This window comes from Trachurus trachurus (genome assembly GCF_905171665.1).
Source record: "Trachurus trachurus genome assembly, chromosome: 17".
NCBI classification, from domain to species: domain Eukaryota; kingdom Metazoa; phylum Chordata; class Actinopteri; order Carangiformes; family Carangidae; genus Trachurus; species Trachurus trachurus.
This window is the reverse complement of record NC_139900.1, coordinates 13,695,972-13,710,761: the sequence shown is the minus strand read 5'-3', so window position 1 is coordinate 13,710,761 and position 14,790 is coordinate 13,695,972. Positions and strand designations below refer to the sequence as shown.

Here is a 14,790-nt window from a genome sequence, read left to right as displayed (position 1 = left end):
GCTGTACGATTTAAAAGTTTACAGAACAGATTATTGCCTACTTATCTTAGGGGGCGGAGTTTGATACATTTATCATCAGAAAACAGTTGTAATGAATTATGAAAGCTAACTGATAACAAGATTATTTATTGTTATTTATTATTGTATTATTGCCATAATTAATATACAAATAAAAACAATTAAAAACATTGCTTTACTTTCATTATGTTGTCATTAACAAAAAAATAGATTTTACAGTTTGAGAGCTTTCTCAGTCAAACATTCCTGATTCCTCTTATATATATAAACATTATTTACAGCACAAATACCTCTGTACTCTAAATTATTAATAAGGACTTTTACTTGTCCAACAAGGTATTTTCTACTTTTAATTAAGTAAAGGATGTGAAAACCTTTGGATCTAATCTAATCGAAGTTTTAACCTTAATTAAATAAATGTACATTTTTGTAGAAATGTTTCTTTCTCTTCAAGTGCATCACATCAGATTCAAACTGATGAAGTTTCTTTAATACATTGTGTGTATTTTATTACATCACCACCAGAGGGCCTTATTGATACTTTTACAAGGCTACACCAAGCTCAGTACAGGGTGTTTTAAAAGGTGTTGCCTGCATCATAACAATGTGCAACAATGAGATTCACCAGACTTTCCAACCGAGTAATAATCTTTCTGTTACACAGAGTTAAGATGAAGTGAGACTGGTTCCTATTCAGACAGTAACGACACATAAACAACACTTAATGACAGCGATAATTTTGTTTATTTCATTGTACAGGTCTTTCTTACACTTCAGAGACAGATTAAAACATATTTTTTGGATCACTGTTATAATTACTTAAGTGCAAATGAGTACATTTCTCTACTGAAAAATACTATTGACTATATCGTATACTTTCTATGCTATACATGGGGAATGTGTTGCCTGGATGTGAAACGTATGAAGGAATGTTTTAAGTGTGCAGGGATGGTGTGAATGAAAAAACAGTAAAAACCAACAGAGATATACAGTAAGTTTCCATGCACACTATTTGGTTTACAAGGCTACTGTGCAAAAAGGTTGTTGCTTTTAAGACATTGAGCGATTATCAATGTGATAGAAGAAGTGTCGTTCAGTAAGGGATGAGTGCTCGCAGAGGCAACGAGGTTGATCAGTTTACAGGCACTGCAATGATGAGTTTCTACATTCTCAAATACGGCAACGCGTTGTTTTACAGGTCCATAAATTCTGATTCATTTCCCAAATAATTTACTGGAAAGTTTCCTGGAAGGAACCGTGTTATTTGGTGTAAACTAAACATTAAACAAGGACCAGAGCGGTGAATTTCCAGTTCTAAGCTACAGCAGTTCAACTAAACATAAAAATTTTAAAATATGTCGACAAAAAAATACAATTCAGCAATATTAAAAAAAGTAAAGCAAAATGTATGATTAATAAATATTTACTTGGTTTTAAACAGGGCAATATCTTTCTTAGAAATTCTTCAACTAATTAAACTAATTTAAATAACTTAAAATGTGTCTTTTTCTCCTGTAAACGGTCACCTAACAAAGGTACTTTCCAGAAATCTTTAGAGAAATTTGGAAATCACAAACCTGTTAAACAAAGCATTAACCTAAATCTTCTATACTGAGGATTTCCTGTATGTTTATTGCATCTTTTACAGTCGACACTCTGTCCTGCTATATGAGACAAATTCAATGTCAGCTGCGATTAAATCTAAAACACATTAAAGTGGATAAATAAATACCCCTGACTTCTGTGCAAACCTGATACTTTAAACCGTGTGTTTTTGATGCTTTCTCACGTGACTGGCCGATAACCTGAGGCTGGAGCGAATCAGCAGTTGTCTTTTGAAACTTTTAAAGCACAAAACAGTATAGATGTAATTTAGTGTTTGAAACAATAACCAAAAAAAAGAATCGGAAAAACAGCAAATGTAGCTTGCAGATAATTTCGTTGACCATAATGCATCTGATCTACAGTACGTAAAAATCTCTAAAATCATAAATTAATGTATAAAACAGGAATGAGCCTCTTCGTGGGGGAATGGGTTCAGGACTTTGCCTCTCTGCTTCTTCTTGCTGGTTTTTCTCAAGCATGATTTTAAAAAAGGTTAAGGTGTAACTTTTGTTTTTCCCGATGGGCAGCAGCATAGCTTATGATGACAACTGACCCACTCCGACTCTGCGGTGCAGCTCGCGGCGCCGGCAGAGGAGACGGGCAGGAGGAGGATACTTGAGAATGAAAATGTCAAATGTGCGGACGACGTCGGCTTCAGGGCAAGCTGCCGGAGCTCAGCCCGACCTTCTCCGCAGATATGGACTTGACCAGCTCCTCCACCCAGCGCACCTCGGACGCCACCTGCTCCGCCAGGACCTCGTAGCGGTTCTCCAGACGCCCGAACTTGCGCTTGAGGATGTTGGCGGCCTGCATGGTGCTGCGCGCGTCCTCCTGACACTTCTTGCGCTGGGACTGGGAGCGCTGCAGCTCCTGGCGGATGTGGCTCAGGTCGCTGGAGATGCTCTGGTTCTCCTCCTTGTACCAGCCCTCCTTCTCCTCGTAGATGGACAGCAGCGCCGCCACGTCCTCCTGGCACGAGCGCTGGTTGCGCTCCAGATCCCTCAGGCCTTCCTCCGCCGCCGCGATCTCCTCCAGCACCTGGGAGAAGCGCTCGAAGTTGACGTAGGTGTTGTTGGGCGGCATGCTGGAGTGGGACTTGATGGTGTACTCCTTCAGACGAGTGGTCTTCAGGCGCCGGCGCTCGGGCTTGTGGTCTCTCTCCTCGGGACGCACGCCACGCCTCTTAATCACCTGGAGAGGAAAAATACAATGGTTTGAAGTAAGTGTGATAATTTGACAACAACCTAAGTGATACTGGATTGTTGAGGCCGACACGATACTGATGTTTGAGAGTTTTAAAAATCTAGTAACAATATAAATCAGTCATTATCATTAATCAATTTATTTCTTACAGACAATACAAATACAATACAAAGAATGGGTTGTGAACAGGATTTTTTTTTTTTTAATAATAAAACAATATTCAACTTCAACTCTGTGGTTGAAAAACTGTAGTGAAACTGAACTTTAAAAAGGAACTGAAATGAGTTGAGTTGAGAAAGCCGGGAGCTTTCTCAGGCATGATTTGATAAAGATTTTTACACATCTTTATACTAAAGCCTTCTTGATTCATAACTGAATTTTATTTTTTTATACTATTGCGATGAATCTCTAAATGTAAAACACTTTGAGTTACACGGCAATGTATGAAAAGCGCTTTACAAATAAATGTTATTATTATTATTATTATTATTATTAACTGTTTATAAATGACCTCGAGCACCTCTACAATATTTTGTCAGTTATCAGCCGGTGTATAAACTACTGTACTTGCAGCGATTCAAGATAACCGCACAGGGCTTCACCATGTAGAGCCTGATAGATAGGAATAACAATTTTGTACTGAATTTTAAACTCGTCCAGCAGCCAATGAAGAGAGAGCAGCGCTGAAGTACTGGTCTCTCTGGGCTCCGTCTTCATTAGAGGATGAGCTGCGTCATTGTGAACTATAGAAGTTGTAGCAGCTATATCTCTTTCCCCGAGGCAGAGTTATAATGAATTGTTAATCTAATCATGTGGATCCAGACGAGGCCTGGATTCATTTTCTCAATACTTTCAGAATATTACATGTCAGACCTTAGATATTTCTTCTATATATATATATTTATAAAAAAAGATGATTAGGTTTATTACAGCTCAGCAGCCAACTGAATGTTATACTGCTGGACGTAAACACTTAATACAACACCCACCTTAATCCAGGGGTGCTCCAGACTGTCATCAATCGTCATTCTCTTCCTGCAAAGTAAAACAATCCATCGATGAGAAAGAGTTTACAACGCTACAAGGTTTCCTTATTAGTACCAAATGGTAAATGTGTTGTCTCAGCAATCCAAGTATAAAATAACAACCATGCAACAGACATCATGACAGACAAATCACACCATAGAAAAAAATACAATCATCCCAAGATATATAATCACAGAAAAGAGCTTCAACATCTCCCTGGATGTAACTAAAGATCATCTTGTGGCCTCACCATTTAGCATTACAACTGCTGTGGGTAGAAAGCTACCTCTGTACCGTTGTGTCCTACCCTCAGCACCACAAAATGACACACAACATACATTCATATGTTTACAGAACAAACAGTTTTCTCCTTTTCTTGTGGCTTTAATGAGGAGATATTCTTACTTTGGGTCCTTGACCAACAGACGGCGTATGAAGTCTTTGGCCAGCTCGCTGGTGTTGCTGAAATACTCCTCATCAAAGTCGTAGTTGACGGCCGAGATGTTAGTCAGCGTCTCCTGCTTGGTCTCGCCAAGAAACGGTGAAGCCCCACTCAACCTAACACACACACACAGGCACACACACAGAGGCTGCGCTTTAGATGACATACAGTACGGAGGGGGTGGTGAAGGGATTTCTGTTTCTGTTTTTTTATTTTTACAAATGAGAACAACCAGTCATGATGTGAAGCATTACTCACAGAATGTATGTGATTACTCCGATACTCCTGCAGAGAAGAGAAGAGCCAAACATGAATGGAAACTGTCACATGTGTGAGTGCACATCTTCAGAGGGGGAAGAAAAAAAAACACACAAGTTCACATCTTACCACATATCCGCCTCCAGTCCAAGTGGCTCATAGTTGACTATTTCTGGCGCTGCAAAGCACAGAGGAATGAACTCTTTAATTCAAACCAGATGTTGAGATCTGAAGCAGACTATCATCCACTTACAAGGTTTACCTCACATGCCAGCGTGGGCGCAGGCGAGCACAAAAGCTGAGTTATGATTTTCTACAGTGAAGTGAAACATTTTAACTGTGTGAAATGAATTTGTTGAAGAGGAGGATTGAGGGGGAGGGGGGGGAGGAAAGAAGAAAATCTCACCAACAAACTCTGGCGTCCCAAAGATGTTCTTGAACTCATTTCCTGCTTTAATCTGATGAGCAATCCCAAAGTCAATCAGTTTGATCCGGGGGTTTGGGACGTTCTTGTCCAGCAGCATGATGTTCTCAGGCTGAGAAACACAGTGTGAGGAGGAGGAAATGTTCAAACATACACACAGAGAGACAGTAGAAGATATTCTCCATTGTTTTCCTTAAAATGACATGAAATCAAATTGATTAATCTTTGCCTTGCCATTCAAAACGTTGCATTGCCATGTACTGAAAAAATCCCCCTATTAGTCATTGTCTGGCATTAGAGAAGCTGATTTATAGTCTTAAACATAGTCTTGGTGAATTTTATGAAATCTGGGGCCTTTTCTTACATTTTATTGAAAAAACATATACTCTTGACCCTGAAACTCCCTCCTAACGTATCCTGTAAGACCTCATAAGATACATTAATTTGAAAAATCCATTACATTTTTATGCCACAAATATATCTGCTATTAGGTGTATCACAATAATACTTGTATGCTTTGCTCTACCATTGTAATGACATTCCCTTCATCCTGGATTAAAACTGCACTATTGATATTTTAAACCACTTGGGATCATGTGGCAAATGCGTACAGTTGTTTATCTATGAATTCAGCAGGAGTATGAATAACTAGGTCCTGTTTTCCTGTTTTATACGTGTGCACATGACTTAAACATTTATAAATAAATAATCATCTCCACTTATCATCATGATTCAAAATTCTACAGCTGCAACCAATGGTTATTTTCCTTGTTGTTGATTATATTCTTGAAGAGATAATCTTTCAAAATGCCTGTTAGTAGCTGTTTGTTGTTTGCCTTTAGTCCAAAAAGAAGAAAAACTAAATGTATTTCACACAGGAGCATTTTTTCTCTCTTTTCTTTCATTCATTTTCTTTCGATCTATAAATCAATAAATCACAGCAGCTGTACAGAGTTCATCAGCCCAGTTTATCTTTCTGCTTTGTCCTGTCTGTAGGGCACAAGCTGTGTGTGTGTGTGTGTGTGTGTGTGTGTGTGTGTGTGTGTGTGTGTGTGTGTGTGTGTGTGTGTGTGTGTGTGTGTGTGTGTGTGTGTGTGTGTGTGTGTGTGTGTGTGTGTCTGCCTATCAACCGCCTCGTCATCCTGTGTTACAGATGGAAAAATCTCTGACAACACACCGGTGCCAGATACTTACAGTACAACATGAACTTCTTCTCACCAACATGTCATTTACGACTGTCGGCCCAGAGCATCACTCACACACACTCACACACACACACGCTGCTGACCTTGAGGTCGAAATGAGCGATCCGTTTGGAGTGGAGGTACTGGACGCCATCCAGGATCTGTTTGAGGAACTGCGTGGCCTCCTCCTCCGTCAGCGACTCCTTCTCGGCCAGGAAGTCGAACAGCTCTCCTCCCGACACCAGCTCCAGGATCAGGATCACGTCCGTCTTGTTTTCAAAGATGTCGTGCAGCGTGATGATGTTGCTGTGCTGAATCTCCCGCAGGATGTTGACCTCGCGCTCGATCTCTTCGCGGCTCACCCCTCGCCGGCTCGACGACAGCCGCCGCTTCTTTATGAACTTGGCGGCGTACTCGATACCTGTGCTTTTCTCCTTGCACTTGCGAACGATGGCAAACTGCCCGCTACAGGATGGAGAGAAAAGAGAAAAAATATATATTTAATTACTTAAATAACCACTGATCGATTCAGTTATTTATAGAAAAGTTGCCAGTTTTATCACCTCAGGTAGTTAGATTTGTCTTTTTTGTTTTTCCAGCTTCATGTTATTATAATGACTTAATTCTTGGCTGCTGCTCAGTGTTGATTGTTTTCAACATTTTATAGACTACGGGAGTGCGTCCAAACTTCTTTGGCTTGAGTTCGATCCTCCATAACAGATACTGGCCTCAATGTTTGAAATATACTTCAACTAAAGAGTGGGTTTTAATGCTGCTTCATTTGAGGGATTTTAAAGAGGCCCCAAAAAAAGGTAAACATGTCCAGACAAACCACTCTTACAAAAGATACATATTATCCTTTAAGTCCTCTCTGTTTAAAATATGAAAAAACCCTAATATTCTTCAGAAAAATAAAATAATCAAATTTTCTTGTTAAAAAAGGGAAAAAACAACTGGTTTTAACAATGTTGCTGAAATGTGAGTCCGAATCATTAAAAAGAAGATAGAAGACGACGTGACAGGGCACCCAGTGATGAAACTAAAAGTTTATCAACATAGTAAACAAACAGAAGTATGTCCACTGCGCTGACGATTTTCCTCTTTTCTTGGGAAACTTCAAGCTCCTCTTTGTATTAACAAAGATGACGCAGGGAAATAGTGACCCCACAGAGTTATCATGGGGACCTGTGCAAGACCCCCAACCCCTGGGTTTGTTGACACTAGATTAAGTGCTATGTATATGAAAACAGAGTTAGGTTGTAGTAGTTGTCAGTTGTCGTGGCAGCTATTAATAAAGTTTGAGTTTGACAAGTTACTCAGAGAAAAACACTACATTGTCAATACAGATCCATATTTATAGTTGGCAACAAACAGAAGGTGATTTTCAAGTATGAAGACAGCGTTTAACAGGGCAGGTCTGTTCAGAGAATTTAATTTTCGCCCATTTAATGTCAGCATAACTTTCTATCAGTGCACACACACACACACACACGCTCAGTGCCCTCTCCTTTCGAGGCTCTACACCACAGCAGAGGTGGAAAGGCACATTGAGAAGCCGTGATGTCATAACTTTTGCTGCATTACTGCAGATAGAAAGAAAACAATCAACTACACTAGAAAGTTGATGTCTCGTTGTCTCATTCACATACAACCAAGAAAACAATGTACACACACGGCTCTTTAATATGTTGATGCTGACACATGACCGCACCGCACCGCAACCCAACATCTTCAATGTTCAGTCACTCACCTGCCCAGCTCCTCTCCCATCTCATAGTACAACTCGACATCCTCCTGCCTGAAGCCAGCCATGGTGTGATAGAAGGGAAGCCTCGAGATTCACTGCTGTGAAGAAAAAAGGAAAAAGGAGGAAGATTAGAAACAGTCAGTAGAAATCCTGCACAACACAGAGACCACAACAACAATGTCATGTGAGTAGAGTCTAGTCTAGTCTGTCTAGGTGGATTACAATCCCCATTTTCCACCTACGTACAGGGACATTCACCTCTCATTACGACCTGGCAGCTTTCCCCTCCTTACTTGGCCCGAGTAAACACAGCTTTAGTTTTTCTGGCTGATGTCAGACTCCCGCATACCAGACCTACTGACATCACCTCCTCCCTGGACCAGATATCTCGCTCTCACTAAATTAAAGGGACTGGGGCTTAAACTACACACACTCCCCAATGTGTGTCAGCTTACTTCATGAAAAAAGTACCTATTGTAATAGGTCTATAATAAAACTATTTATGATTATATTCTTTAAAGCCTATATTTATATATATATAAAAAACTGTCTTAATGGGCTGGCGTTACATTGAGGTTTCCTTTATATTCTCATGTTTTTTATTGTATATTACTGATGTTTCTATCCTGTATGTGTCTTACTCTCATGATGCTATGGACCTCTCATTGGGATGTGTCTTTAATAAAGTATATCGATCTATATCTATTTATCTATCTATAAGTTAGCTAATAACACAAGATACGGAGCAACGACTCGTGTGTTACAACCAGGCAGTAAAGACGTGAAACATCAGTCGAAGATCGAGGTAATCGCGACAAATACAAAGGGGAAACATCAACTAAAATGTACAACATGTTAGTCTTTTAAAGATTTGAAGGAAACAAACAGTTTTATAGGAAGATATGAAGGGAAATCCGGCGACGACAGACAGCTAACGTTAGCCTAGCCGTGTAGCTACGGTAACAACATAGCAACTATAAACACCGGCTCGCGCTGTTTGCTATTTTTACTCTGGAAAATACACGTTTTTTTTTTATAATGACACTAGAGAGTTGTAAGAAATTTAAAGAAATAAACTACAACGGTAAGAGAACAGCGGGTACTTACGGTGAAGTTGACTCCTAGAGCTGCATTCCTCTGTAAACTGAGAGAAAACTGAACAGGGGTCAAGTTAGCGCAGCCAACTGTAGAACTTCCGGTCCTGTCCTTCAAAATAAAAGCCTCGCAGACCTAGGACTGATCTTTACTGGGAAAAAATCAAAATATGTTTATCAATGGTATTTTTGTGATAGTTTTGATCAGACATTGGTAATAATTACTTCTTCAGTGGTTAAAAGTTGCAGTTTTATCCGTCACTAACATTTCTCTCTGATTATCTAAGTGCTATTTTAAGCTAAATTGTTTTGCTTTCTACTTCATGTTTCTTGTCTACTTAATGTTTTTTGTGGTATTTTTGTGTTTTCAAATTATTATTATTTTTTTTAACAATTTGATGCTGTTGTGGAATATTTATGTGTAAAAAAAAAAGGTCTTTTCATACAATATCAGATACCCTGATATTGTTTGAAGACGTCATGAACACCAGCCAAGTGAGAACAACTAGATCAGACTGAGCCATCTGTTTTGTTTCTGTTGTTCCTGAGTCAGAGTTTTAGAAAACTAAGAAAACTACAACAATACAAGATGGCTGTTTTCAATTTCCTTTTCACTTGATGTACCAGAAAGATTTGTGACATTTCAGCTTGTTTACAGTCAGTCATGGTCCTTACACAGATACACTGTACTGCACATACACAGATATCAAAGCATCTAAAAAAATAACGTAAGGTTACTAACGTGATGTTAATAATGATGTTGTTGGTTTTTCAACATGGATGCATTGATTTTTTTTTACACCCTGCACTTTCTTCATATTGTAGATTTACTGACTGATGACGTATAGCAACTGTACTTCTTCAGCCGGAGAAGCAGGCAATATAGTAAAACCATCCAACTGCATCCATCCCCATTAAATCCAGGTGAGGTGAAGGATCCAAATCTTGCCTGTTTGGATGCTCAGTCCTGTGCTGCTAGAAAATGTGATATTTATTTTTCCGAAATGTTTGGAGTCAAGAGTTAATAATGCTAATCACAATAGCTGCATCGTTAAATTGAAATGCACAGTGCAATAGCCAACATTTCAGTGAGTCTAAAGATGTATGTTTGAGCAAATAGCCTATGCAATGTCGATATGATATGAAACTGGTGCTTTTGTTGTGAAGGCTGAAATCGTTCCAGTTCCGGTGTTGATGTGCTGCAAGCTGCAGGTAAATACCCGGCAGAAGGACGGGCATATGGGATGACATCACTCCGACTGAGTCGACCCGCTGCAGTACGTCAATGAATAACAAGATCCAGCATGTAGGCCTAAGATCATTGGTGTTAAAGCAGATATCAGCTTCGCGGCCGTTTCGGCTAATGCTGCGTTCAAGGCAGGCTTTTGAAACCGTAAGTTACAGCTTCAAGTCACAACTACGACTTGGTAGCGTTCCAGGTAACCCGTAGCTCGTGTTTTTACCATCCTGTTGTCTGTGAAAGTTCCCTATAACGGCCACTCGTAACTTCCGACCCGTGAACTCGTACCAGATCGAACTGGTATGACTTCACAGGAAGGAAAAACACAAAGTACGAGTTTCTTTGAACGCACCATGAGTTAGCAGCCCCCGCCCTTGTCAGGCATCAATTGGTCCTCGTGCTACGTCACCACATTCACGCGCATCCCTTGGCTGCACACACAGCCCTTCATGCCGTTCTCTCTCCTCATTGGATAACACTTGTATCCCACAAGGAAAATTTTCTCCTCGGGTTACAGCAGAGCAGAGTGACGGAGAGACTCGTGTTTAGGCTGAAATACTTCATGTAAGTGATTGCTGACGGAAAATAGGACTATTTAGGACTTATATTAACAAAAACATTCCACTGATATCTGCTTTAAAGAGGGAGCTGAGGTAATTCAGACCACAACGCAACTACTAACACTGAGCACTGCAGGTGACACCTGTTTGATAAAACTATGCTTGTTACTCACCTTTCTGTTTTGACTTGACTATCAAGATACTGCAAAAAAAAAAAAAAAAAAAACTGTACGGGTCCATGCCTATGTTCCCACAGCCTTATGTTCCCACAGCCCTATGTTCCCACAGCCCTACGTTCCCACAGTTATAAGATTTTTCTCAAAATTAGGCCCTATGTTCCCACTGGACTCTCTCTACCTATCTGGACTCTATCTATCTGGCCTGTCTAGCCTCTACCTGGTCTTTTTACTAAACTTAACCAACTCTTTTCTTCATTGCCTAAACCCAACCAATGATGGGACCAAAGGGCTGAGGGAACATAGGGCCTAATTTTCAGTGACAACAAAAGTTAGAAATGTGGGAACATAAGGCTGTGGGGGAATGACCCCAACTGTACAACATAAAGGACATAGCCTACATTATCCATGCTGAGATTGAATAATTAACTAGATAGTAGGGGGGGGGGGGTTGTTACTCTTTCACAAGATCTCCCTCCTGAATAACGTATGAATAATCAATATCATTTGGGGGGCACTGATATTTTTAGTGTAGTTTAGAGTCTTCTGTGTTTTAAAGATCGTGGGCAGTAGACTCTTATGAAGAAGTCCGATATTGTGCATTGATGTGTGAGCTGAAGTTGTCTGTAGCCCATAACACAGTTTATAGGTAACTGTGTCATCAAAGTTGACGACCTGTAAAAGTAGTTCCCTGACCGGGAATCGAACCCGGGCCGCGGCGGTGAGAGCGCCGAATCCTAACCACTAGACCACCAGGGAAAGGTGTGCGCAGTTAAATGACCATGAAACTGTGACGTGTACAATTGATCAAAGAGTGTATTGACTGGGACTGAGATTTGTTTTACCCACTGTATGTAAAGTAAAGTTGCTGTGTTGGTTTAATGAGCTCGGGATGATTTTAGTATTTAGTATGAAGGACAGGAAATTATTATCAAAAGAGTATTTATAAAACAAATAGGCTATATAACAAATATATACCCTTTATAAAACCTACAGTAGCCTACTCATATAGCTAGCTACAAGTAAACCTTAGTTAAAGGAGCATTATCGCAAATACAGCAGTAATAGCATAAAATAAGCTGACATATGCAAAAGATGGGTCGGGGGGAGCCATAACTAAATTTACAAAAAAAATCGCCAACAGTATAGTGTCCGTGGGGCAAATGCAGCATTTGTCTTTGTTATGATCCAAGCCGGCCCGGCGCTTGCTGCGTTAAAATGCACTCGGAACTCGCAAATCCGACCTCCGAACCGGACAAATATGCAACAGTAAGTAATGTAGCAGTGTTAGGGTGCTCACAGTCACTGAATCGCTGGTAGAACACTTTGTCTCCACGTCCCGTGTCTTTCTTCAGCTGTCCTCTCAGCGTTATTAAGGAGGAGGACGTTTCAGTTGTTGTTGTTGTCGTTGTTGTGGTTGTGCGCGACGTAGAGCTGCCGCTTCCACTAGCGAGTTTTCTTTTTCCCGCGATTGCACGTTCATTCAGCGGTGAGGGAGGAGGAGGGGGAAGGGAGAAGGAGGGGGGGCGGGGGGGACTAAACGAGGCTGCTCTCTCTCTCTGACAGCTGCCCACTTGTTTATATCTGATAAGCTCCGCCTGGCTCCATCTAGTGGCCGAATTTTGCGATAATACTCCTTTAAGGTTAAAGTTAAAGAGTGAACAATCCACATGAATGTCAAGCAGCCCAAACATTTCCCAAACGTTTACAGTTTGTCAGTCTGAGAATGTAACTTATGTGGCTGAAAAACAAAACTTTTCTCCACAGTTGCTGAGGAGCAGGGATGGTATCGATCTGATGATCATGTGCTGGAGTGAGGAGACAAGTTGAACATGGTTGGATGGATGCTGTGAATTCAAACAGCGATTTCTGTGTCTCTTGTCAGACGGTAGGCTACAGATGTGAGAGACGCGTTGTGATCGGTACGGTAACTCGGGGAGGGGAAAGGTGCGCACAAAACATGTTCCCTGACCGGGAATCGAACCCGGGCCGCGGCGGTGAGAGCGCCGAATCCTAACCACTAGACCACCAGGGAGCGCGGCACAAGATGGAGATATTTTCCAACAAAAGACAGCTGGTCGGTATGATGAACAGTTGAGTAAGTGGAGAAGATGGGGATACCAGGAGGGGATCGAGGCCGGAAAGGGTCTGGTTAAAAAAAAAAAAATGAACATGAACATCTTCGAAAGTTTTTGTCAGTCTATAAAAACTGTCCTAAAAGATAGTTGCAGCTGGAAAAGGTGCAGAAACTGTATGTGGGTTCCACCATAATCCACACTGTTAGGGTGAAAACTGCCTTAACAACACTGAATACCTTTACTAACTGAAGTTGTGTCTTATTACTGACTAATAAATAAAACAGAACACAAATATTTTACTGACTGATGAAATAAAACTGAACCTGTGTCTCTACACTGGAGATTGTCAAACTGGGGTCATTATGTTCCCACATTTCTAACTTTTGTTGTCACTGAAAATTAGAGCTATGTTCCCACAGCCCTTTGGTCCCGCCATTGGTTGGGTTTAGGCAATGAAGAAAAGAGTTGGTTAAGTTTAGTAAAAAAATACCAGGTAGAAGCTAGACAGGCCAGATAGAGTCCAGATAGGTAGAGAGAGTCCAGAGGGAACATAAAGCCTAATTTTGTGAAAAATCTTAGAACTGTGGGAACATAAGGCTGTGGGAACATAGACATGGACCCGTCAAACTGTTAATCAACACTGAATATCTCACCAATGATTGTTTTAGTAGACTGAGCACTTTACCCAGTTAAACAAGTTAATCCTGAGTGGTGTGAAACTTTTATCTTTATATAAATTGTTTTTGAGCTGTTGTGTCCTGTTGAAGAATGTGAGGGAGTCAAGCATTAACCCAGTGGTAACACATGGAGAGAGAGGAGCCAGGACATATAGAAGGATTTATGTACCATACTTTCACTTTGAGTGGCATTAAAGTTTAGTCTCATGTTTTTAACTAACCTATTGTGTCTTATATTTTTTGACTAACCCATTGAGCTTAAAGAAAACTGGAACTTGTACTTGTAAGCAAACCCTATAGATTTGTGTTGAGCTTAATTCATAATGCAGTAAATACCAGTATTCTGTTTGCTCATTCAGAGGCACACTGTGAGCAGCACAGAGCCAAAATTGTAAGAAAACACCTGCAAGGAAAGGGACTGTCAGAGACCTGGGATGGAAAAGTTATGGCAGTGTAGGGAGGATTCCTGTTGTGTTTCAGGTCCAGAGGTTTGTGTGCTGAGAAGATGAGACCAACCTGTGCAGCCTGAGCACACCAACGAAGGGAGGGCTTAGTCTAAACCACAGCCATACTTTTCTTTTTTCACCTGCCATTTTTTCTTATGAAATCTCAATTGTTCAACTCGGTTAAACATATTTCCCAACTTTATTTTATTTTATTTTATTTACACAATGCAGTGTACAGAGTCAACAGCAATAACATACAACATAACAAGGAATGCTCGGGGTAATGCAGTCTTTGAGATAAAAACAAAAACAAAAACGTAATAATAATAGGCTAATACATAAATCAAATAGAGAGAGAGCGATAGAGAAAGAAAATTAAAAAGAAAAGACGATAGCCTTATGTAATGAGTTTGACTGATTTATTGTCGTTTTTTTTCTTACAGTAAATTTTGATATTTCCCAACTTTCGATGTCAAGACTTTTATTTTGTAATCATTTTGACTGACTTTGACTTTGACCAATCAGAGACGTGCTCAGCCGCGTCTCACTGCACCAGCCAATCAAAACACTCGCCTTCCAGAAAGGGGGCGTGTCCCGCCGGAACAGCTGGGC

The 14,790-nt window shown here is 40.4% G+C and overlaps 1 protein-coding gene across 1 annotated transcript; it reads right to left on the bottom strand.

Moving 5' to 3' along the window:
- Window positions 1-769: 769 nt before the first annotated feature.
- On the bottom strand, window positions 770-9,122 carry dapk3 (death-associated protein kinase 3). Its single transcript, XM_083991741.1, has 9 exons — window positions 9,015-9,122; window positions 7,911-8,005; window positions 6,265-6,625; window positions 4,959-5,088; window positions 4,682-4,730; window positions 4,553-4,579; window positions 4,258-4,410; window positions 3,816-3,861; window positions 770-2,814 (listed from the first exon to the last, which is right to left on the bottom strand). The coding sequence occupies exons 2-9, from the start codon at window positions 7,970-7,972 to the stop codon at window positions 2,278-2,280; spliced, it is 1,365 nt and encodes a 454-aa protein (XP_083847867.1). The 5' UTR covers window positions 7,973-8,005; window positions 9,015-9,122; the 3' UTR covers window positions 770-2,277.
- Between the last annotated feature and the right edge of the window lie 5,668 nt (window positions 9,123-14,790).

Coding starts and splice junctions, on each gene's coding strand:
- dapk3 (XM_083991741.1), bottom strand. CDS start 7,972: ATGGCTGGCTTCAGGCAGGAGGATGTCGAGTTGTACTATGAGATGGGA. Junction 4,731..4,958: donor TGGGACGCCAGAGTTTGTTG/GTGAGATTTTCT, acceptor TGTGCTTTGCAG/CGCCAGAAATAGTCAACTAT. Junction 3,862..4,257: donor CTGTTGGTCAAGGACCCAAA/GTAAGAATATCT, acceptor TTTACTTTGCAG/GAAGAGAATGACGATTGATG.